The sequence below is a fragment of the Platalea leucorodia genome, assembly GCF_965183815.1.
Source record: "Platalea leucorodia genome assembly, chromosome: Z".
Lineage (NCBI taxonomy): Eukaryota > Metazoa > Chordata > Aves > Pelecaniformes > Threskiornithidae > Platalea > Platalea leucorodia.
In genome coordinates, this window is record NC_138858.1 from 28067221 (window position 1) to 28093445 (window position 26225).

A 26225-nucleotide genomic window follows, 5' to 3' on the forward strand; every position below is an offset into this window, starting at 1 on the left:
TTAGTTTCTTCCTTGAACTGCAGTTATGTATTGCTGGGGTCTTTTGATCAAACTTTCATTGCCTTTGGGTGGGATGTAAATGAATGCTAGCATTAAGTGTATTGTATATATTTTGAAAATCAGTGGGATTCATGCTCCTCCATCCATTAAATGCTTTTAAAACCACCATGCATAACAGTGTGTATACTTAAAATAATACCTATAACAAATATACACGCCCACCCATACACACACACACACACACACACACAAAATATGGACAAATACATCTGCACACATGCTATCAACATACTCATTTGTTTACCTCTTTTTGTTGTTTGCTTAGTACCCTCCTTGTCTTTGGGGACTTTGTCTGGATGCTAACTAGTCTTACAAGTTGAATTAAGGAGTCACCAGCAAATCTCTGCAATGTCCTGTAACACATGACAAAAAACATCAGAAAACTATGTGAAGTTCCTGCTGATCCTTTTCTCTTTGATAGTCAGTCTTCTTGTCCTCTTCTGCCTTCAGCTGTACAGAATACTGTTTCTTCTTCCTGTCTCAGGTGGTTGCTAGTTTTCAACCCATCTTAAGTTCCGGCTCTCTTGAATTCTGGACTGTAAACTTGTGTTTTCTTTTGGCAGTTGAAGGGAGAAGGAAAGCAGAAGGTGCTTCTTGTTACTTACTGCTCATCATTATTTGGCAGTGTCAGTACTTAGCTTTCCTACTCCGAATTGGTTCCTCCTGTTGTAGGAATGTCTTTTTACTTCATTCTGGAAAAAAAATCCATGGCATATCTGATACATGTCATCATCCACTGATAATTATTGGAAGAATAAACATTGAACATAGAAATTATTCCTTTCCCTACAGTTGTTCTTTTTTGTAGCTCCTATATTCCTGCACAATCTTTATAATAAGGTCTATGTGCATTAATATGTTCTTGGATTTTTTTTTCCTTTATATTTTTTGCCTATATAGACAATTATGATTTTAAAAAAACTTTATTCTAAACATGCATCTTACATTTTGATCTCCTCTGGAATAGCATTTCATAGATTACTTTTTTCCCCCAAAAGAGATTCTTCCAGTAATATTTTATTCAGCTAAAATTTAGTTATTTCCTTCATCCCAGGAGAATGTTGCTGTTTGAGAGGTGATGCGAGAAAGTATAGCCCTTCATAGAGTTGAAGGCATTTATAGCTTTGGAGACTGGGACAATGGCATTCGGATTGCAGCAGAAAAAAGTGGAAGATAGGATAATGTTTTCTGACTTGTGGGGTTTTGAAATTTTTTGCTGTCTTATGCCTTTTCTTCATTAACTGGCTTTTGTATCTCATCTGATTGTTCCTGTGTCCCAGTGGTCTTCCTTATATTATTCTATTCTTGAATAAAAATCTTTTCTTCCTAAATGACACAGTGTCACTTTCATCTACAGTCAGTCACTTACTAGGCTCTCAACTTTCCTATTCTGCTTATACAGAAAGAAGGTACAAACAGCTTGCTTCTTTTCTTATAGTTCAATCTGTGGAAAGAATTACTCATAGACCAATGCTGAAATATTCAAATGTCTTTTTGAAGGAGCATACCCTTGAAGTTGTTGAGGTATGGCCTCCTAATCTAGTCTGATTGCTGGTTACTGTAATCTCTCCGTTTTACCTTTGTACATGTGCTGACTGGATTTTGTATTTGCCAAGTTCCTGATCTTTCCTGCTTGTGACCCACCTGGCAATGCATTCCATGGAGAACCTGTATTTTGTGATTCACGTACCAATGTCTCATTACGCTTTTGCAAATGTTTCCTAACAACCATGAAGAAAACTGTTGTGCATGACAACTTGACTGGAAAACTTTGCAATTATTTCTGTTCACTTGCAGCCAATATTGCTAAGGGTCATTAGCTTAATGGGCTGTTGTGCGCCTTTTTTTTTCTCCTACGTCTCTGAAGAGTCCCTAGGACATTCTCCCATGAATCAAAGGGAAGAACCAGAAAGTGCATGATTGCTTGGGGAGTTCAGACCCAGAAGCTTTTAGACAAAACACAATACATTATCTTACAGAAAAGTAGGTCTCAGATTGGAGGAGTATTTCAATAATGTGACCCCTCTGTGTGCTCTGGAATCTCAGTTTTCATTTAAAAAAGAAACTCTCTAGCTCTTCTGGTTGCCAATACAGTGTGGGCCAAGCACCCCCAGTGCAAAGAGGGCCACCTGAATGCTTTCTGATGGGTTAGAATAGCCTACAGTGACCTCCATGCTGCCATAGTCTGGCTGCAGCAGTGCCTGAACAAGCTAGTTTAAAATTAGTATGGATATATCCTCACTATATGTCTGTCTTTAATATAGTTGCAGTATGACTCATGTACTTCCAAACAGTCTTGGATGACAAGCTCAGTAGTTTACCTTAAAGGAAACCTTGGAAAAGCAGATTTTCCAGAAGGCAGGAGGAGCCTGAAGAAAGGCAGCTGTCAAATCATGGAAGATGTTTGATAGCAATGGATACTGATAACTGAAAATATTTGAGAAGACAGCTTGTCTGATGAGAAGAGGAAATGCTTGGGATGCAGCACCTAATTGTTCATAGGAATAATTAAGAAAACATGGATAAGAGTTGCAAAATGCTTGTTTAAAAGTTTACACTTTCTTTTTTTTGGACAAATTACAGATTTTCAAGAAATCAGAGAAAGAATACAGTGAACTTTTAAAAAAATCTGATAGCACCATATTATAACAGCAGGAACAGGAGTTAAAAAAATGATAACATGCATGGGAGAGCTTTTGAAGATTTATACACCCTGTCTTTTGGTAGCAGTTTGGGGGAGGGGGTTGTCCTTACTCTATACGCAGAGTCAGCACTTTTTTTAATCTGTTTTTTTCTTTGTATCTCTTGGAATTTGATATGTCTGTTACCTGAAGCCTCAGAATTAGGACCTGTCTGATGATCACATGATAAAATTTAAAATGGCTGTTGTTTGCTTTGCGAGCCAATAAGAGAAGGATTAAATCAAGTTTATTTACAATTATGGGTCCAGTCCTCCATAGGTTTAATTAAAAGGCAGTTCAGCTATGTCACTAGACATTAATCAAAGATTTGTAATCAATCTACAGGACTTTTTCACATCACAGCTGTAAAAATACATTATGTACAAACTTATCTCTTCCCTGATACAGAATTAGGAGTTGAAAAGAGGTCATGGTTAAGTCTTCACTTTTAAGTACTTTCTTAAATACCTTTATGTGTGTACTTTACATATTTAGCAGGCATGCCTGATAACTTGAAAGCAGTCCATGGAGAAACGTAACATACTCCCTACCTCTATACAGTATAAAACTTCAACCTTGTTACCATTTTCATTGATCCCTAATTCATTGTACCCTTGTTAAGTCATCTAGGTTTGAACTGTAAATTCTTTTGCATAGGGTCTGTTTGACATCTGAGCTGTTACACAGTACCTTCTAACCTTTTGATGTAGTCAATTAATGTTATTGAATAATTAAGGCAACAGTATTGCACACATTTACATTAATTCAAATGAGTTATGAAGCTTCATTCTTTGCTTATAATGAAGCATTTTTTGTGATTGCTAATGAACACCCAATATGTGTTTAGAATCATCCCTGTCTACCGGAAAAGAAGCTGTAATTTTACATGGTACCTGTAATAAAAGAGCTGGGAGAAAGATAAATAAGAAGAGAAATGCAAAAGGGGAAACTCGGCTCCATATTGCTGCTAGGAGGGGAGATCTGTCTTTGGTGAAAACTCTAATATCATCTGGAATTTGTGTCAATGAACAGGACTATGCAGGTTTGAAAATTACCCTCTTATGGTCTTGTTTTATGATCCGATTTTATATAATTTATATATGGTTTTATATAATTTGTGTAATTTTAATATAATTATGTATTCTTGCTTTATGATACAATTGTGAGGAGGAAAGGAAGTCATTCAACAAGTGCAAGCGCAATCAGTGAATCCCTGGATTTTGTGTCTCAGCATGGAACTAATGCAGCCTTTTTCTCAGCAGGGTCATTAATTGGGTCTTGCTCCTCTGCCGAAGAGCACATTTTCAGAGATACGTATGGAAAGCGGACTTGAAAGTTCACCAGGAGAACTAATGCTTATGCACATGAATATATACACGTGTGAAGCACATTCACACAAATCTTATTTCCTTAGGAAGTGAGGACAAAAATCAGATGACAAGATTATTTTTTTCTTTTTTTCTACCTAAATGTGTAATGCATTTCTGGTTTTATAGTCTCAGAATGAATGGTATTCTATTCTGGATGCCTGGCAGACTTGATATTATAAAATGTCACTGAGATTAAAAATCAGAGTGTTAATATTATGCTTCAGAAGTTTTAGTGTCTTTCTACTCTATTGTTTTGTTTCTTTTATTATTTTTAGTAGTGTAGTAGGAGAGTAAACAATATTTTTCTGCTTAACATTGGATATATTTTTCTCTAAAGTAAACTGAATTACACGGGCAATAATTTACGTTGGCATTTCAACAAGATTGTTTGTATAAGATTTATCTTAAAGAGAGTAGTCCGTTGTTTATAGTACAGCAAATGCAGCAAAATGTATAATCACTAACTAGTGATCTGTGTGGATCTTTTCAAATCAGATGCATGCTGTACGTGTCATCTTGCTTTTACTAGGTTGGACAGCAATTCATGAAGCTTCCAATGGGGGATTCACTGAAGTGATCTTAGAATTACTGAAAGCCGGTGCTAATGTTAACAGCAGAAGTCTGGATGGTATTTTGCCAATACATGATGCTGTTTCTGGCAATTATTTGGAGGTATATTTTTCTTTTACATTAGATTTCCTGAGCCTGATTCCCAGCAGAGGGTCAGCAAAGCAAAATCCTGGTTTAAATAAGGAATGTCAAAGTTATTAATACAATTTTAGTATAGATTTGCATTTAGGAAATAAACAAATATTCTTTAAAGTGATAAAAATTAGAGAAAGAAACATTTTTTCAATAGTGACAGTTGAAATTGTACAGTTAGTTGACTTTTCAGTCCAGTGGACAAATCAGAAAAATTCAGAAGCTCCTCAGGGTTCTCTCGCAAGTATTGGGCTTTTTAAAAATAACACTGAAATTGAGCATTCTCAATTTGATCATCTAGTCCAACCCCCCTGCCGTGGGCACGGACATCTTTCACTAGATCAGCTTGCCCAAAGCCGTGTTCAACCTGACTTTGAACACTTGCAGTGGTGGGGAATCCACAGTTTCTCTAGGCAACCTGTTCCAGTGCCTTGCCACCCTCATTTTAAAAAAAAATTTTTTTCTAAAGAAAAAAAACCCCTAGGGCTGCTGTTTCAAAAATCAATCATTTTTTTCATTAATTGGTACCTTCCAACCCAAACCATTCTGTGGTTATATAGACTAGAATAGACTATTTCAGTTGGAAGGGACCTACAGCGATCATCTAGTCTAACTACTTGCCCAATTCAGGGCTGACCAGCAGTTGAAGCATCTTATTAAGGGCATTGTCCAAATGCCTCTTAAACACTGACAGGCTTGGGGCGTCGACCACCTCTCTAGGAAGCCTGTTCCAGGGTTTGACCACCCTCCCGGTAAAGAAATGCTTCCTAACGTCCAGTCTAAACCTCCCCTGGCGCAGCTTTGAACCGTTCCCGGGTGTCCTATCACTGTATCCCAGGGAGAAGAGCTCAGCACCTCCCTCTCCACTTCCCCTCCTCAGGAAGCTGCAGAGAGCAATGAGGTTGCCCCTCAGCCTCCTTTTCTCCAAACTAGGCAAACCCAAAGTCCTCAGCTGCTCATCATAGGACATGCCTTCCAGCTGTGTCACCAGCTTTGTTGCCCTCCTCTGGATGCATTCAAGGACCTTAACATCCTTCTTAAATTGTGGGGCTCAGAACTGCGCACAAATAAATAAGATATTGTTTTGGCACAGTGAGTTCCAGGGAACTGAGCTTAAAAAGGTGATGCCAGATTGGCTCAATCATACCACTTCTATTCCTGTCAGAAGAGCTGATACTTCATCACGTTTATCTTTTCTCTGAGCAAAGGTAAAATGAAAGGGATGATTTCACAGGGCTGGTGCCAAACTATCAGTAGGGTTCTTGAAAACATGTAAGCTATTATTCAGTATTGTGGGGGAAAACCGATGAAGAAGATTCTGAACTTCCTCTTTCTGATACTTTCTGATAATTAACAGCACTCTCAATGTAAGAAAGATGAAGAAATGCTAAAGATGAGAAATCATACACATGAAAATTCTTTACCATCCAAGCTCTGACCTTGTCAGCACTTCCGTATGATCTGAATTGTAAGGGGTAGATGATTCCACTGACGCCACTAATCTCATTTCCACATTTTACAATTAAACAGACTTGCAACTGATTTGGAATTAGGAAAAAAATAATCAGTGCATGTAACCAAAAAACAAAACCACTATTAAATACTTAAAAAAAACCCCACTTCTTTTCTGCACTTTGGTCTGAATACAATTGACCAGTTCCTTTTAATTTAGATATATGAAGTTTTGTAATTGCTCTCTGTAACAATACCATGAAGATGTTAGGTTTAATGACAAGTTGTGAATTATTTGTGTATTTTAATGGAAAAATTAGAACTGTAAGATGCAAGTCTGTGTTGAGAATAGCCAATTAAACTTGCTTGTTTAATTAGGATTGCAAGTGTAATAGGTTCCAGAGTATCATATTTGTACCTTTCCTATTTGTGATTTATGATAGATACAACACATATAATTGTATTATAAGTCCACAACAAAAATTATCACAATACTACTACTACTACTACTACTACTACTACTACTACTACTACTACTAATATGTAATAGGCAGTCAGGATTCTACTACAGCATGGAGCGAATCCCAGTGAGAGGGATGGTTCAGGGAAAAGTGCTTTGGATGCAGCTTGTGATGATGAAATAAAAGAACTGCTGAAATCTTACAGTGCGATGGACTCTCTACTTCCTGTTGAGACTATTGAAGTTACAGGTATGTTGGTTTTGTAATGTAAATCATAGGGTTACCCTGTAGTCCTAAGGAAAAACTCTGCATTAGAATGCTGCTGATTAACGGATCTGCATATTGCCTGGCACTGATATTTTTAACTGTATTAACTACTGAATTTTATTTATTTATTTATTTATTTTAGAAAATAAGATACATGAGGTTTTTTTCCCCCCTAAGACAATGAGGTATAAGGACGTATTTGGCTCTTCAGATTTTTGTTATTATCCGTATTTCCCTTCACAGAAACCTTGCGTTTTTCAAAGTGGTAGCTTTAAAGACTTATTTCCTTTTGCTACCTAAATTTGATCTCATTTGCATATACAAGATTTTTTTATGATGTGATGTGCCATTGCATCTTTGTAACCTATATTAGCAAATCTAACCTATTATACTCCTGCAAATTCATTTTAAATTCTTTTTATTTTTTCTTAATTGTGGAGAGAGGAAATATCCTTCTAGGTCAAGAAAATCAAAACGTCATTGTTACGACGACTGTAAAAATGGTGATGCAGCTTTGGAGCCACAACATGAGAAATACAATGTGGTAAGTATAGATAATAGGATTTTGTTAAACTGCTTCATAGTGTAGTACTTCATAGTTTCATTTACTGACTGAATAACATAAAAATATCGTTTAAATAATTAACCCTTTAGAATGTATGTCAAAACCAGCATCATGCAGAGGCTTACAGTATATAAGCTGTGGTTTACAGTAAGTAAGTGTATATATTATCACTTCTGTCTCTTCATGATTCCTGTGCACTTGTATTTATTGTGCAAACAGTAGTCAATACTTATATATATTTCTTATTGCCTATGTGAATAGGAAAAAGGTCAGGAATCCTGAAGCTTTTCATCACATTTCCACAATGGCTCTTTGAAAGAGTAGTGATTTTTCTTCATGGTAATGTAGGTATTTAGAAATTGTTTAATCCTGCCAGGAAGATTTTTGCACAAGTTGTATGTTAGGAGAGCTGTTGCTGGTATCTGTAGGCTATGTCTACGTTGTCTAAGTGATGGTGTCATGGTGAAATTCACTGTCTAATCCCTGCAGTGTACTCAGAGTTGGGACTCTGAGCATGTACTAGTTTGAATGCCTGGGCCAAACCAGGCTGTGACAGCACGTTGCGTACCCTTGGCACTATGTAGGTGTATCCTACCAGTGCCCGTATTGCCTTTACACAGTAATTCCCTGCCTGGAATGACTTGAGTCCACCAATACTTACCCTGCACGCCATGCATCGTGGTCTGTGTTTTATATGGTGTGCTGGGCACTACTTTTTGCTATCATTTCTGTGTTTGCTAACAGGAGTCTGTTGCTGCCATACAAGATGCAGAAGAGAAGCAAAAAGAACTGTTGCTGTTTGAGTTGAGAACTTCCAAAGATGCAGGTAGACATAATTCAAGTTGTTTCACTTTTTGGGGGGAGGTAAATATCTTTGGTAATATAATTGTTTTTAAAATACTATTGCATATAACGTATTTTAATATCTCCTCTGGAAAATACAGCTTCAGAGAATAAGATTTTAGTAACAGCTCCCAGGTAAGTGCACTTCCTGAAGCACTTCCAGTTTACATAGGAATGAATATGATGACAAAAAAGGGAAGCGTGCCACGTGGAGGCATGTGTTTCAAGTCAACCTAATCATACAAGAAGGGATCATTAGATAAGAATGCATGCTGTTGGCAGCGTTATTCAGTTACAAGTACATGAGCCCCTCAATGATCAAGAACAGCTACATCTGTATGTAGAGTAACAGATGCAGGATTTGCATTCTAGTGAGGCTGGACTGTCAGGAGCCTAAGATAATTTATGAGGGAAAAAGAGAAATCTTTAAGGCACACACTGTGGATGATGGGCAGTTTCAGAAATGCTGGTGCCCGGAGGTGTGATGTGTCTTAGGCTATCAAATCTCAGTTCCAATTAATTTCAGGAGCCTGCTAAGTGACACTAACTAGGAGATCACAATGCTGGTGCTGCGTAGCAGTTTGAGTCTATTGTGTCTGTGCCATGACTGTTCAAATGGCACAGCTTGCTGCAGGAACGCCTTTTAACCAGAGTCGCTCTCCCCAGCTGCCCTTGCATCTAGGCAGCCCTGTTTACTTTGGAGCAGCTCATGCCCATGAAACAGTTTTGCTTCCTGACAGAGAAGAAGGGTTTTTTTAAAATTTATTTTCCTGAATATGGGGTGGAGCTTTCAAATTATATTTAGAATAGTAAATTTATCCCTTTAAAAATAAATGTGAAGTATGGAATTATGCAGATTAGTAGCTTCCAACTCAAATTTATGGTGTATGAACTGTTAATTAAAATCAATATGTTTTCTTGAAAAATGTTTGACAAACAGGTAGATGATACAATAGGCAGAAGCCTATAGACAGAGATCGGTGCAATTTCGTAAATAAACAAAATAAAACTTTCAGACTTTTCCTGTTTAGGGGTATGAGAGAAATGAACATGGTGATCTGTTACCACTCCTGACAAAAGCATTAATAATGTAGCACCTCTTAAACTAAATCATAGTCATTACTTGTGAAGAGGCACAAGACTGAACAAGAACGTAGAAGTACATTGACAAACTTATAACGTAGGGTAAAATCCTCAAGATATTTGCATGCAATACAATCTACTGTAAATAATAGATTCAAATTCCCTATTAAGCGGCCTTAATAAGAGCAATATTTTCATATTTTTCTATTAGGGTTTAACCCCAGCTGGCAACTAAGTACCACACAGCTGCTTGCTCACTCCCCCCCCGGTGGGACAGGGGAGAGAATTGGAAGAGTAAAAGTGAGAACACTTGTCGGTTGAGATAAGAAGAGTTTAATAATTGAAGGAAAATAAAACAGAATAGTAGTAATAGTAGTAATAGTAATAATAATAATAATATAATACAATAACAATATACAAAACAAGTCATACACTATACAATTGCTCACCACCCACCGACCGATGCCTAGCTCATCCCCGAGCAGTGATCGCTGTCCCCTGATCAGCTCCCCCAGTTTATATACTGAGTGTGACATCATACGGTATGGCATAGCCCTTTGGCCAGTCAGGGTCAGCTGTGCTGGCTGTGCCCCCTCCCAGCTTCTTGTGCACCTGGCAGAGCACGGGGAGCTGAAAAGTCCTTGCCTAGCGTAAGCACTAGTTAGCAACAACTAAAATGTCAGTGTGTTATCAACATTATTCTCGTCCTAAATCCAAAACACAGCACTCTACCAGCTACTAGGAAGAAAATTAACTCTATCCCAGCTGAAACCAGGACAATATATTTTTACCATTATCTGTAACTTGGAACAGTCTACGCTCATTAAACTATTTTATAATATTTTAAACATAAAGGTTTTAGCCACCTTCTTAAGACTGTGTAACTTCTGCAGGTAGCCTCACATGTAATTGTCATGTTATGTAGCTCCTTGCAACACAAAGAACTTCAAGTTTCAGTGCTTATCATCCGTAGGACAGCTCTTTAATCTATCCTGTTCTCTTAGTAATTTCCTAGACAAGGCACTTGCACTTCAAAATTTTCCAGTAGTTCGGCTGTTTCCTTTTAAGTTAAACTTGTATTTAATTCTTTCTATGAAGAATTTCATTAAAAGTACTCTACTTGTAAAGAGCTATCAGTATGCATGACAGAATAAGGTACTGCTGTAACAATATGTTCATACTTTGGCTGTGTATTTGCTACATTTAAAATGTTATTACTACAATTATTTTCTACTGCTTATTGCCATCATTATTTTGATTATATCAAAATATTGGACAGATGTGTATATCCAAAGGCTGTCCCAGATGCAAGATACTTTGAATGAAATGCTTGCAAAACACAAACGAGAAAGGGATACCCTTGCTAAAAAATACAGGTAAGTAGAATACAAGGATTGTATTTATCGGAAGCTGTTCTTTATAGCAATAGTGATAGGGGTTGTTAGAAGGTTAGCATACAGTAGCGTGAAAGTAAAACTATGTGGTTTTTGTTCAGATTTTGTGGAAGCATGATCCATATTGGCTTCAGTTACTTCCAGTAAGAGTTTACATCAAGGAAGAACTTCAGGGTTTAGCTAACACATACTAATCAGTTACCGTACTCACAGTGAGCATCAAAATTAGGTAGCGAACATACAAAAGGTGTGGAAAAATACCTAAGCAGAAATTAGGAAATGGAGGTACTGAGCAATGAGATTACTTTTGCAGCATCATGGAGGAAAGCAGTAGCAACTCAGACGCTACTTTTAGTGTCCCTGCCTCTGGTTTTCTTTCTTTAGCACCCCTAGATTGGGAGTGTTCAACCAACAGCCCACAAGAGCCATTTAGAGCAATGGCTTGAAGCATGCTTGCAGACATTCCTTTTTTGTGAGGACACCTCAAACGTGAACTGAGAGTGCTCACCTTAGTGTGAGCACGGACTATGTGCATTGTCAGCTTCCTGCTGCTAGCTCTCACAAGGCCTCTCCTTACTTCTTTCTAAGAGGTACTACTTGAATGCTGCTCATGTGGTGAGTGCTCGGCTAACAATGTAGCATCGTGTTCAATGGATGCTTCTAGGCCATCTGATGAGGATGTCTACATATTGTTTGTGTGAGCAGTATTCGTTTGGTCATGTAAAAGCAGCAGTGTACAGCTTTTAGGTGGTTCCATAGCAAAACATATAGGCTGGTTGAGCAGAGAGACTGAAACATTTCTGTCATAGACCGTTTTACCAGCCATAAAATGTAAGATACATAGATTACACAGATAACAAAAAAAAAAAAAAAGGGTTTTATGTGAAGAGAAGTTAGGGTTCCAGATCATCCTTGTAAACAAACTAGTGACTGAATTAAGAAACAAGAACAGTAAAATTAGTATCTACACAAACTTATCTGCCTTCTAATATTGAGAGTGAAACTATGTTCCAGACAAAAGTGATAAATATTTCTGGGTATTGGAGACACCCTGCAGCTAATGCAAGACCTGTCCATCAACAGTAATGAGCTACATGCCAAATTATATTAAATTTCCTTTTCATTATTTATATGGTGAACATTTTATTTTTAACTAATTAATATATAAGCTTTTGTTACACGATACATAAATGTACAGAAGGTCAGGAGGCATTGTCATATTTTTCATCTTTCTGTTGTTCAGTTAATTAGCCCAGGGAGAGATACTATTAACACTTTTCTATCTGTTGCTTTGAAGATAATCTCTCACCTAAGAAAAATGAGCAAATAAAAGCATCGTATTTGTTAGTGACTGTAAGTTACTTTGTCATTTTAGTCACACCACCTTTGCCTCTTCCTCTGCAGCTTCTTCTGTACCTGTATAGCAATAAAGCAACAAAACTTCCCTGAAGAAACACCGCTAGAAAAGTGTGTGGAGCCTCACTGGCCTGTGTAGGAGCCCATATTTGTCAAGGCTTACTCATAACAGTAATTGACTATATGCTGATACGTTGATCATATCATGGATTCTAATCACATGTGATAGCAAGCAGTATGACAGTACAGACACCAATACTGTCATGCTGTGGTTTGGCTGTCCTTGTTCTGCACCAACTAGTCTTGCTGTACCTTTGTCCTGATCCCCTCTCTCTTCTGAGACTGGGATGGTGTTAGTTCATGGCATCTCTGCTGTAGGTGTTGTTAAAAGCAAACCATGCTGCTATTCCTTTTCCCACACCTTGCGGTATTCCGCCTGTCTTCCCAGCATGGTGCCAGAGTGGTAGTGCAATCATTTGTCCCATGAGGGGGAATTAGGAGGAAAGAGTATTGTGCTGGGCTGGTGGCTCTCGTGCCAAAGGAAGTGGGGAAAATAAGGAATTCCCTTCCAGCAGGAAGGAGGTAAAGTCCCCCAGGGAAGGAGTCTTACAGGGAGACCAGCTCAGCTAGGGAGCAGGGTCTGATGAAAGGAGAGACATTCCCAAATTAACATAGAACGTCCTAAACTGCTCTGTCCTCTTTTCTTAATGGTCATGTGGTATTATTACAGTTGTGGCTTCACAAAATGTTTTGTTGTGTACACCATAAAAAATTTCTGATAGTATCATCCTTCAGTAGCTCATCCTGAGCTCATTTTAAAAGGCTCCAAATTAGAGCCACAAAGGCATTGAATTCAATTAAGATTTGTGGTGAGAAAAGACCAGCCAGTGATAATACAGACACAGTTTCAATTCTATGAATTAAGGGCGGTATAGGAGGACAAGGCTATTACGGAAGTTTTGATGCTTTGCATCCTACTTCTAGATGAGATTCTGCAGTTTGTTGTGCATAAGCCTGGGATTTGAACTATAAACTTTATGCATGATAAAAAGATTGTTCAAGTTTTAGGTGTTGGCAGAGTCCTTTGAAACATATTCCTGTTCTTAGTGGGTCACGTCTATTAAACTGTTTTTATTTCATGTTTACAGTAACTCTGGTGTCCTTATTTTTTTTTTTTTAATTTTCTATAGGGCTTCAGTGGAATCTTTTAAAAAAGGAGCACTGAGGAAACAGTTAGTTAACCTTGCTTCTAGGCAAAGGAGTCTGTTGGCCGTTGCCCAAACCCAGGAAGAATTGGTCCAGAAAATACAAAATTACAGAAAAACAAAGCAAGTGTTCAGTGCATCATGTTCAGAGAAGCAAATCTCAAACTTAATTGTTTCCCATGGAAATGATGAAAGACAAAGTTCAACTGCTGATGAAATCATGTGTCCTGATGTAGTTACATTTAGTATGGGGCTTGGTGCCAGCATGCCTAATGGAAACAGAGTAGAAGCACATCTCTCTTTAGAAAATAGATTTTCAGCTCAGGAATGCAGCCAACATCCACACATCTGCTTGGATGAGACAAGAGCAAATAAAGAAGCAATTAGAAGCAAAGAGGCTTCTGATCATGCTTTGGCATCTGAAAACAGGGTAAGAGAATACCCTTTCGACAACATGTCAAAGCTGACAGATGCTGTAGGAGTGGTGACATTGCCTTCAGAACCTACTGTTTCCACTGCTAAAACAAAGTGCTCACAGCAGAAAGACATTGATTGTGTAGCAACTGGAGAACAAGGAAACAAGTCTTTAAATCCCAGTTCAGCGACCAATGCATTAAATATTGTAGAACCCCGAAGCACTGTTGTCAATAACAATGTCTGTCAGCCAGGCAGCGACTGCCAGCAGATTCTTACAGATGAGGATCTACACAGATATGTAAATAAGAAAGAAGCTTTCCAACAGCATCAGCAGCAAGTAATTTTGTCAACGTCTACAAAGAATGTTCCTAATACTCCACAGCAAATGATCTTTAGGAGTAGTGTGAACTCATTTAATGACAACTTGGTGCTTACAAATCTTAGCTCAAATACAGATTATCCAGTAAACCTCAGTGAGAAATCTTCCCAGAGCCACAGTAATCAGGAATGTGAACAAAAACGAGTGAGGTATAGAACAAAAAATAAGAGAAAGCTTCAGCTGATAGATCTACTTGAATTGGGAAGGATTAAGCCAGGAGAAAATGTTTTAGAATTCAAACTGCAGGTAATTGTTGAGATATAATAATGTTAATATTAGCATATAATGAAAAAAAAAAAGCCACACTAAAATGGCAAAACAGCAGTTCTCATGGTTTAGTCTGCATCTTCAGCACTTAGTGTTGAAAATTTTTATTTATTGGTTACAGATAATCTTTTATGAGTTTTAAAGGAAGATGCTATGGATGATGTCTTCTGTCAGCCCACAATTTTAACACCTAGAATATTGCATATGTAAAATTTGTGTTTAACTTTGCATTATCAATTAGTTAACATTTCCTATTGCTAGAACCAGAGTGGAATCGTTGGTTGGTCTACATTGTGTTATACCTGATTTTCATACTGGAAGGACTGGGAACATTAAGGTTTTTATGACTTAATGTGATTCTTGGAAGCAACTATCAAGTCCCTCAAATAAAGAAATGTGACATCAAGGATTTCATAGTGCTGTGATAGACATGAATATATGCAAGATTACTTGCTTACATGCCAGCTGGTTATATAGTTTACAGTCTGGTATGAACCATATTTGCAAAAAAAAACCCCAAACCCACAACCTCTTTTTTTAATACAAAAGCATGTCCCTGTGTCTCCAAACACAGAGCAGATATGCAACGCAGCTGCCGGGGGACTGGCTGGGTATTGAGCAAATGATGGAATTATTGACTGAATTCCCAGCTGTGAGCTAGTTAATTTCCGGGGCAACATATTGATTAAAACACAAAAGGTTCTTTTCAGCCAACTCACCAGGTGTAGTTAATGTAGAAAAGACTCCTTTTTCTGCACCTATAATCTGCTTGGGAATGCTTTTCTGATGAGAGTGGCCATTTCGTGTGATCTTGTGTTTTGTAACATAAGGCAGCGTGAGTAAGTCGCAAGCCTCTATGTTGGGTCATGTCATAGATAAATACACATGCTTCTATTTTTTTGAAGGACGTGTAATATTCCTCTGAACCTCAAGATGATTAAATGGAAGGATGAAGACTTCCGTATGCTTACTGTCATTTATCAAGACTGTTATCTGTGATACTGGCTTGATGCATGTGGATCCTAAGGAATTATAACCCTGTGTTGAAATGTTGATGTTTGTAGTGTAGAGAAGTCAGTGATTTTTACTAGAATGAAAATGACACTCATTTATGTCTTGGAAGACAGTGCTATAGAGATTGAAGTTTAGAAGCCAGTGTCTATTGCATTGCAAAGAGGAGATGATCAGTAAGGTTTCCTTCTTTATCATTATAGAGATGTACTTGGTAACAACATACAGCTAGTACATAGTCCTTACTTAAGATTAACTTTGGGCAGGCAGAATGCAGTTTTTGAATGCTGTAGACCTAAGCTATGAAACTGTGAACTGGATTGAGTGTTCATCAAAATATTTGGGTTAAACATCTTAATTTAGATTCTTACAGACACCCCAAGCTAGTGGATGTGATAGGAGGAGGTTGAATATTTGCTGGTGGATCATTCTCTTAATCTGATTGTTTAACCCCACGCATGCTAAGCAACCTTACTAAGTTCTAACATAGTTTACCAACAGCTAATTTTTGCATTATTTAGCTGTGTTAGCCTAACTGAGACCAGTATAACAAAGCCATAATTTACTGAACTGTAAACAGGTATAAGCCATGCTTCTGGAGGTGCATGTATGTTTGCAGAACTGGGCTGTATTAGCATTATCAAAGAGGCTGTAAGAAATTCTTTTATACTTAATTTTGCAAAAGATAAGGCTGCCAGGTTCCTCCTAAAACATGTAAGTGATGTCCCTTGACATAAGTGAAGCTTTTATGCAAATATGCTTCATCCTTGAATCATTGCTGGAATTTCACTGTGACATGCATTTGTTCCACATGTGTAAGACAGATTGCGTTTGAGTAACAGTGTCTTGGTGCAGAGACTTGCCTCTTGCGAGTTCCTGAGTTCACTGTTGCAAATTAATTTATTCACAGCTTTGTTATGTCTAAGAGGAACTAAGATGCAAATACAGTTCTGATAAACACACATAGGGAGATTTGTCCTCTGACAGTGGTGTCTGTGTGCCCAAAATTCTGATGGAATACATCCTCATATTTTACATACCATGGTTTATGATAGTGGCATTAAATTCTTTAACTTTTTTCAGGGAAAAACAGAATTAGCTACAACTTTTCAGCTATATTGTTCTTCAGCACTTTTTCATGTTTTAAGGATGTTAATTCAGTTTTGTTGATTTATGAGTTGAAAACTATTTCTTAATTTACCTTTTTTAGGAATTTAGTCATAAAGCCACGCTGTTAAACAATGGCAAGATCAGAACCAATAAGAGAGAAATACTTCAGAATCCAGTTCAGTGGGTTAAAGACCTACTAGGAGGTGATATTTCTGTGACATGGAAGTATGTGTGGAATAAGGTAGGCCAGATTTTACTCCCAAAAATAGCAATAATAAATGGCAATAACAAATTTCATGAACCTGGATCTCCTTACTGTTCTTAAGGCAAAAGAGGGTACAAGCCTAAATTTTTAAAAGTCTTCTTACTCTTAATAAGCAGCAAAGAAAGATCTACATAGCTGTAGCTGTACACTGATGAACTAGTCACGAGTGTTGAGAGAATGTGGAATGCCCACTCTAAGCTGTCAGTGGTTTGAAAGAGTAGTTTTAAAGATGATTAAGAGACTGACAGAAAAAGCTGAAAGGTAGATAGAATAAAAAGGAACAAACCTGTTGAAATGTCAGGGTGTCAAGGGCAAATGTTGCAAAAATACTGGCAGACTTTAGAGGGCTTTGCAGATAGGTTGTATGCTTTTTTCCATTTAGAATTCAAATTAGCAGAATTTTTGCTTGATCTTGACAGACACAGACTGTTAAGTGCATAAACTCAGTTTTGTAAGAAAAGTTGAATTTTTACAGCTATAAGGAAAAAACACTAATTTGAATGACCAGTTATCCATTTAGATTTGTTTGTACAGGTTACATATCTTGGGACACAGTTGTCAAAATTTCTTGTTGAAGAAGTGTCAATTTCTAGTGACGTGGAATTACCATCACAAGAAAGAGAGCCTTTGGGTATGTACCACTTAAAATCTAATATTCACCATGACTGAAAGCAGCAGAAAGTGATTTCTAAAGAGCTTAAATTCCAAAATTCTTCTGTTGCTATTTTTTTCTGGGCTACATGCTTATAACAGATCTTGGGCTTGAAAAACAGTGCCAGAACTTACACATGATCACTAAAGTACATTTCTTTTCTTCCATAAATTGGTTGTGTGAAGAGAATAATTACTAATTACTTGATTGCTATGTAAAAAATATTTATGTAACATTTTACATTGAAAATATTTAATATATAAAGTGAAGTTTTTAATAAGCTAATTTAATACTCATTTATTCTGTTGGCAACTCATACACTAGCATAAGTTTTAACTGCATGTACATCTTAAAATTACATTAAATACTCTGTGTTGGTGGAAATCCCAGTATGCCCCAGCAACTGTAGTAACTAGGGGGATATTTTATTCTCTAAAAATAAACAGTCATAAGAAACAAAGTGTATTGATATACCAAAATGACATTGAACAATTTTTTCAGAACTGCCCGGCAGACTTAAGAATTTCAGCCTAATTTTGATAAGTAATGTGTTCCCAGGGAAACCCAAGTCCCTTTGACAGCCAGTTGCACTTGGAGTCCAAAAAGCTTTTGGGCTTTTGTGATTAGTTCTGTTAATTTGATGAGACACTGCACCTCACATGAACTGGGATACCAGGCTTGGTCTGCTCTTAACATACTAAAAGTAAATTAAAGGATAATAATTTAAAATAACTAATTTGATATTCAGACTACCATGTTCTACTAGTATTTGCTTCAGGCTAAGAGCATTCAGATGATAAGTTTACATTGCCCTGCTTCAGTAACTTAGGTTTATACCAGGTGTAAGTGACTTGAAAATGGATTTAGTCTCCTAACTTTTTAATAAGCTTTTGAATATTTCACTAGTTCTTGTAAATTATTACTCTCATGGAAAATTTGTTATAAACATGGTAAATTCTAAAACAGTGAAATCTATTTATTCAAAAATACTCTTGACAAACAGAAATCAGACTGAAGATCAGTAAGTGGTTTTTTCCCTCAGATTTTCACAAACAGCCCAGGGTAATCTGGGAAAAAGTATTTAAAGAAGTTTTTTGTCACGTGTAGTTTGAGATCACAGTAATGCCTAACCATTGGCCCTAGGCGAGAAACTGAGGGAGGGAAAGCCAAGGTGTTCTCAGTTTCCGTTCCATTTCAGGTATTATATGGCCAGATACATAGTAGGAAATTAGTCAGTGCCTTAAATCGTTCCAGAAGAGGATTAACCTGCACTGCTGTATTGTGAGAACAGTTGCAGGCATTGGGCTCTGGAACAGTGTCCAGGCTGGGTTCAGGAGTTACCTTGTTCCAAGGGCTATTCCCAACAGGCACTTTGCCTGCAGCAAGCCTGCTCAAAAGCACAGGAAAGTTTGCTGGTGTGAATGAGAGTTATTCTGTGCTGCTTGCCTGGGTACATTCCCAGGCACTTTTTTATCTTTCTGATATAGTTACAGGCTATGTGTATTTTATAGTAGAATTTTGTCCTGCTTTTGTAAAGAATCGATCTTCTTTTTTTTCCTTCTGTATTAATGAATTGAATTTTTTTCTATGCATCCTAGAACATTGTTAAAAAAGAAGACTGGGGCCTGATAATTTGAACATTTTTGGAGGAGAATGCTATTAAATACCCCTCCCCCACACTCCTTCCAGCTTCCCAGATCTTAGCTCAGTGTTCGTTGAGCTACTGTATGATGGGGAAGTGGGAAGAAAACACTTTCAACAGAAAGAAGCAGCTACCACTGATCTTTGTATAGAGCCCAATTTAGGAAGCAAGTCCTAAGAACCTCTACCAAATCAAGGTCCCTAAGCAACACAGGTGAAGCAGTTGCTGTTCTGTGGCTGCCAGCATAAGAAATGTCCCAGCTTTTCAGCTTGGTTGAGGTTAAGGTCCTTCCAGGTTTATACAGCAGCATAATTTTAGGTACCTGAAGAACGTTAATGCAAAAAACTTGAAAAGCCCATGAAGTAAATCAGTCCCAGACCAATGCAGGTAATTAACAGAAGTTTTAAAGATTACAATTTTGGAATTAGTCATCTAAATCTTGACTAAATTTCACTTTATGTCCCTTCTTTGAGTCTGAGCCTTTAGTCTCACGCTAGCAGAAAGCAGAAATTACTGTATTCAAGTCTGAGTGAGAACTAAACGTTAAGAAAATAAACAGTACTTTTAGGCTATCTGTATGTAGGAAAGCAGAAGAAACAGTGATTGTATGGCTTGGAATTTATTCCTCTCTGCTTTCTGATACATGTAATGATGACATAATGTTTACTAAAAATGACCAAGAATAACAAGGATTCAGAAGCAGATGTCAGCTGAAGAGCAGATGTCAGTTGCAGAGCAGATGTTGGTGTTAGATATTTCACATTGAAATTCCAGCAAAGTGGCTTAAAAGAAAAGCATATCCAGTTGTTACAGTAAGCGTGATACGTACATTCATTTTGCAGATTGCTATTTCAGGAAGATGGTCTTTGGAAAGTGGCATGACTAGTGCAATTCTTGTGCTCTGGCAACCCCTTACTGCCTTTAATAACTATTAGCCACCTATAAAGATTAGAACAACTCTTGCTCACCTTTAGTTATGAAAGACTGTAAAGTTGTGTGGAATAAAGAGTGTTTTCAAGGGAATCCAGATGATTTCTTACTGGCTGAACCATAGGAGCTGTTTCAGAAGGTTTGTGTTAGTGTTACTTCAGGTATCTAGCATAAAATGAGCAGCTGAGCTCAAGAAGGTTGCATGAAAGTGAATGAGAAAAGTTTTGCTGTGATCGTATGTGATACCATATGTTTCTGTTTTCCTTGAGACAAGCAGTGAAACACACATATATTTAGTGGGCTACTATTCAAGTTAAATTTGCGTGGGATCTAATATAATTTTGCTAAGGAAGACATATATTTTAAAAAAGGAGAATGCCTCAATAATCTTACAGCAGCTATGGCTGGGCTGGTAAAGGAGCAGAGGAAAGTCTGCCCTTACATGTGTCAGGTGGTGTAAGGCTAAGTAAAAATGTCAGCATTTACCTTTAAGAAAAATAAAAAGTGTAACTGCTCTGTGCATTAAAACACCAGTGTTAAACAATACTGTTTGTTCTTAGAACAAAATTGTCTTGATCTTTTTATGCTCTCAGGAAAGGATTTTATCACAAGGGACCCCAGCAACCACAACCAGCACCATCAGAGTCCTGGTACTGTCTTCATTGCTCAGCCTCTTGGGAGCTTTGACCCGAGCCGTATGCAGCCAAAAACCCCATCCTTGCCACAAACAGAAGTTGTGAAAACATTGCTATGCACTGAAAGAGAAGCAGCTGTTACCACGGAATTGAAGCGTAAGATTTTTTTTTTTAACTGCATAAAAAACATAACGGTGGGTGCAAGGGCTATACAACAGATACAGAAGGAAAAAGAAAGTAGGTGACATGGAATTGATTTGTGTGGGGGAGGGGAAGAGTGCTGGGGAAAAATGAGGACTCTGCTGATGGGTTGGATTGACCTAAATGACCCAATAATGAAGTTTTTCAGAGCTCGGTATGTTTGACTCTCCTGTGTCTAAATTAGAAATATTTGTTATTTTGATGTAGTTAACAAAATAACTCCATATCATTTGAAGTACTCAGTTAAATGTTTCCACAAAATAATAGCATAGACAAATGCCTTCTGGATTTAGATGGAGAAATATGATACAAAAGCATTGCTGAATAATCTCATGCAATCTAATTTAAAGAGAAAAGTGTAAATGTTCCTGAAGATGCTCTGATCTTTGTGGAATTGACTGAGCTTATAAGTATGTGTTTGCAGTATTACATTTTTATGTTGATTGCACATTAAACCCTCTCCATAATATTCATATGATTTGAACAGTTCTTGCTGCACTTTGACCCAGTATTTTTGCCTCTACCACCTTTGATTACACTGCAGAGGGATGACCCTGATCAGCCACAGTGCAAAGTCAGAGTGGTCAGCTCTAACCCCCACTGTGCCCAGTGTCAGGTAAAGCTTTGCACTGAAGTGGGTAACAGTGCTGAGTCAGGTCTGCTGTGGGAGACAGTAAAGAAGCAAATCAGAGGTGAACTGCCTAATCAGTGTCAGCCATTGTAAACTGAAAGTGTATCCACGCTATAAAGCAATTCTTTATGCTTCTGCAAGCCTATATATAGGCCCTGCAGCTACAGTGCAAAGGATTAAGTAAACCCTGGAGCTGAGAATCCTCTGCAGAAAATGCTTTGTTATCCCCCTTCTTTTTTTTTTTTTTTTTTAGTAGAAGCAAATAGACTGAGTGTCTTAAATGCCAGGGCAGAATATTTGGAGGGAGGTGGTCTTTAAAGTTACAAAAAATAGGTTGTGTAGTAGATTGTATTCATATTTATGTATCAAAAAAACCAGGTTGAACTGCCCTTTGATATGATTTGAAAAGTTACACAGGTTATGGCTCATAGGATTTATTTTTCTCTGTGGAACAGCCATGTTCATGGTTTTTCAGATACAGTTACTAGTTATAGTTCTGCTTACCAAGATAATGGTCTTGTACCATGTATGGTCCTTGCCACCCTGTTATCTGAGTCCTGTCTGGAAACTGTTATAGCAAGAGTGTGGAGTCATTCTGTAGCCAAAGAAAATTGCTAACAACAGACATGTGGGCATCATGCAAAATCAAACATTCATAATACAAGAAAAATTAATAGATTGAAAGTTTACAGAAATGTTGTTCCATATATACATTTTTGTTTATATCTACTACAATTACCCTGTTAATTGAAGCAAGAAACTGGTTAACATGCAGTATAACCTTTAAAAAACTTAACCACCAGCCCAGTTTCCACATCTGTAGTTTATAAAACCCAAACCTTTTGCATCCAGTTCTGAGGAGAAGCTTTTCAGGTTTCACAGTCTGGCCAAAAATATTTTTGAAAGCAAACTATGAAAATCAAACTCCTATTATGAAGGAAATTCCTTTAAAAACAAGTGTCTCAGGGTGAGTATTTCATTGAGTCTCTTAAACGAAGCTTTGGAAGTGCCATGAGAAGCCTCATAGCCCATAGATGGATTTGCTGTATTTGTTTGCCTGTTACATTTGTTTCCACAGAACCAGTCAGATAGACAATGCCATTGCTGCTTTACTTCACACTAAATAAATTCTGAATGTAAAACTCAGTTGCATAAATTAGCTTGTAACTAGTTTACTTTCTGGGCTTCACTAGTCCTGGGAAATGATAGAAGAGTAATTAATTTCAGTTTTCTTGCTAGTCAATCTTATCTTCTTGTCATGTACACCAGTACAAAGTTGTGATGCTGAAACTGCTGACTTGGCAGGAGAATATTTAAATACAAATGAATTGCTCCAGTAGAATGAAACCAAGCTATTAAGTATTTCAGTACCTCATAGGTAGCTATAAAATTGGGCTACTAGTAAACATTGCATGTGCATATTTGCAAGAATCTTCCATTAGACTTTAAATTGTAAACTTCTCAGAAGAGGGACCTCATATGCATCTTTGAACTGATTGAAGGTATTACTTTGGTATGAGTCCAAACAACAAATCTAGCCCATTGTAGTATATTTTTCCTGAAATATGTTTAAAGCTCCATGTAATTATAATGTGAAGAAATGTTACCCATTCTTGAAAGCTTGCAATATATTTTGTGCTGCATAGTGCCCAGATTCTGCTTAGGCTCAGACAATTATGTCAGAAACTACTGGAAAACTCTACTATTCTTATATTCATGTTTATGAAGGAAAGCTGGAAGAGACGATGAAGGTTGTGTAGTGATTCAAAAGTCAAGATGTAAACTGAGAACCCCAAGTTTATTTGTATTTTTTTAACAAAATGGCATGACTTAAAGGAGCTTGATTCTGTATATCTGAATTTTTTGGATTGGGTGTTACTGAAGTAGGGGCTCATCATTACCATGAATAATGGCGATAATAATATGGAAGAGGAGAAGTGTTTGGAAGTAATTAAAAAAAAAAACAACCAACAAACCAACTACAAAAAAACCCCAAACCAAAAACCCCACAAAACCAAAACCTAGCATGTAATATATGTTTTCCTTGTTACCTGTAGCAGAATATTCATCAACGACACAACGTCCCTGTTTATCTGACTGTAAAAGACGGGGACATGAACTATATCTTCTTTGTACTTTGGAAGCAAAGTGAAATTGTAGACAAATACTTCTATTCATAATTTCTTCCATCTCAGAGGTATCTCAGGGTACAGCTATTATACTGTATTCTCTTCTTTATGGCTTGTAGACAAAATATTTAAAAGTATTTTCCAGTTGTCGTGGTTTAACCCCAGCCAGCAACTAAGCACCACACAGCCGCTTGCTCACTCCCCGCTGGTGGGATGGGGGAGAGAATCGGAAGAGTAAAAGTGAGAAAACTCATGGGTTGAGATAAAGACAGTTTAATAGGTAGAGCAAAAGCCGCGCGCACAAGCACAGCAAAGCAAGGAATTCATTCACTCCCTCCCATCGGCAGGCAGGTGCTCAGCCATCCCCAGGAAAGCAGGGCTCCATCACGCGTAACGGTTACTTGGGAAGACAAACACCATCATGCCCAATGTCCCCCCCCTTCCTTCTTCTTCCCCCAGCTTATATACTGAGCATGATGTCATATGGTATGGAATAGCCCTTGGGCCAGTCTGGGTCAGCTGTCCTGGCTGTGCTCCCTCCCAGCTTCTTAGGCACCTGGCAGAGCACAAGAAGCTGAGAAGTCCTTGACTAGTGTAAACTCTGCTCAGCAAGAACCAAAACATCAGTGTCTTATCAACATTATTCTCATACTAAATCCAAAACACAGCACTCTACCAGCTACTAAGAAGAAAATTAACTCTATCCCAGCTGAAACCAGGACACCAGTACTTTAAAGTTCCAGGCATTTGCTCTAGGTAATTACATACTTTACAAAGCAGCACATAGTTCTGTCAGCAGAATTTACAAAGCTGTATTTTCCAGTAACTTTGCATACCGTAACTGAAGCATAGGCTTCTTCCATCTGCACACTCTTCCTTTCCAAAATCCTCTACCTGCTCTGTTTTGACTATCAGCAAGATAGAAGGTAGAATGTGACGTGACTGACTCGGAGGTGAGCTATGTGGCCAACAAAATTCACTTTTTAGGAGGCCAAAAAGGAACAAAAAAAAAAAAAGAGAAGCAGCAGCTTTCAAGGACTACATGCCATCGAAGCCAATTCTAAGAATTTAATGTCTGTATTTCTTATCTGTCAGTCAGGTTTTTCTGAAACTGGCAAATCACTTCAAAAGCAACTAGGTGACTGGGACTGCACAGAACCATAGCTTCTGTGGGGCCTCTGGAGGTCTCTAGTCCAACCTCTTTTTTGAAGCAGGACTGACTTCCAAGTTAGATAAGATTGCTCAGTGCCTTGTCCAGTCAAATTCTGAATATCTTCAAGGATGGACACTCCATGACATCTCTGTGCAACATATTCATGTGCTTAACCATGCTCATGGTGAATTTTTTCCTCCATATATCTAGTTGGAATCTTGTTTGTTAAAACTTGTGACCACTGCCTCTTTTGTTGCGTACAGAAACCTTGTTTCCTTAAGAAGCCTGGGTAAAAGTCAGTAAACTGGCTTCTAGTCAAGAGCTTTAAACACTGGCTTTCTGGCCTTTTTACTTTGTGAAACAAGTTCTAAAAGAAATCCTTTGATAACTGACCCGTCTTAATTCATCAGCTGCACTATAATGTTTTCATCTGCTTTGGTGGTCTCATGGAGACTGAGAGAAGACTAAGACAAACAGAACTGTTGTAGATCATCTTCCTAGAAAACATCTGTCTTATCTTATTTATGAAAGCAATAAATGAAAGGCAATGTGATAAACAGCAAGCTTCAAGAGGCGGCAGCTTCAGCTACTGCGTTGCTTGAAACAGAGAGAAGACAGACTTCTTTGACACCACACTCTGGTAATGTCAAATGAATGCATTTAGGAGACTACCTGATGATCTTACCTTGGTAAGCGTTCATATTATATCATGCTTCTATCTTTTTTTTTTTTTCAGGAGTGACTTTTAACAAAATTGTAGACAAAACAATTCAGTCTTTAAATCACCACATGATAATAGCCTAGGAGAAGGCTCTCGAAGTTGTTCTGAGGCTGTACATAAAATCCACCGAATGAGTCACAGCTCCTGTAGATTTTGCCAGTGCATGAAAAACACGAGCTATTAGTTTTTCTACCAAATAGCTGTTCTGACCTGAGCTGAAACTTAATTTATACTTTGTCTTCTGTTTTTTCCAGTCTACATCTCAGGGTGCTATAAATGGCAAGAATTTTAAAAAGTGTTCGGTTTTTAATTATCCAGGAACTGCTTCTTATCCACTATCTTCGCATATTAAGTTCAGGTTTTCTAAAATGGTTAGAAATAATTGTACAGAACCATGTATTTTCCTTCCAAATGAGTATACAAGTGAATCATTATATAATCAAGTATACAGTAATAACTCAGTAAGTTTTAAAAGAAAGAAACGTATGGTGGGAACCTGCACCCTGCTAGTCATATCAAGAAATAGTCCCCTACGAATCATTTTAAAGCAATCTTAGTGCCTTCTAATAAAGGATACTAGTGAATGCGTTTGTTGTTGTTGAACTCGGTAATTTGATATTTAGATACAGTGATCCACTTAATC

General features: G+C 37.6%; 1 protein-coding gene across 1 annotated transcript in view; it reads left to right on the top strand.

Moving 5' to 3' along the window:
• The window catches only part of ANKRD31 (ankyrin repeat domain 31), a gene marked incomplete at both ends in the record, with an annotated part of 68503 nt that overhangs the window by 36431 nt on the left and 5847 nt on the right, over positions 1–26225 (top strand). Inside the window, 9 exons of the mRNA XM_082335399.1 lie at positions 3589–3783; positions 4641–4783; positions 6816–6979; positions 7459–7537; positions 8303–8384; positions 10764–10860; positions 13425–14481; positions 16724–16864; positions 17423–17519. Of these exons, the coding sequence (XP_082191525.1) occupies positions 3589–3783; positions 4641–4783; positions 6816–6979; positions 7459–7537; positions 8303–8384; positions 10764–10860; positions 13425–14481; positions 16724–16864; positions 17423–17519 (2055 nt within the window). The remainder of the gene's footprint in view (positions 1–3588; positions 3784–4640; positions 4784–6815; positions 6980–7458; positions 7538–8302; positions 8385–10763; positions 10861–13424; positions 14482–16723; positions 16865–17422; positions 17520–26225) is intronic.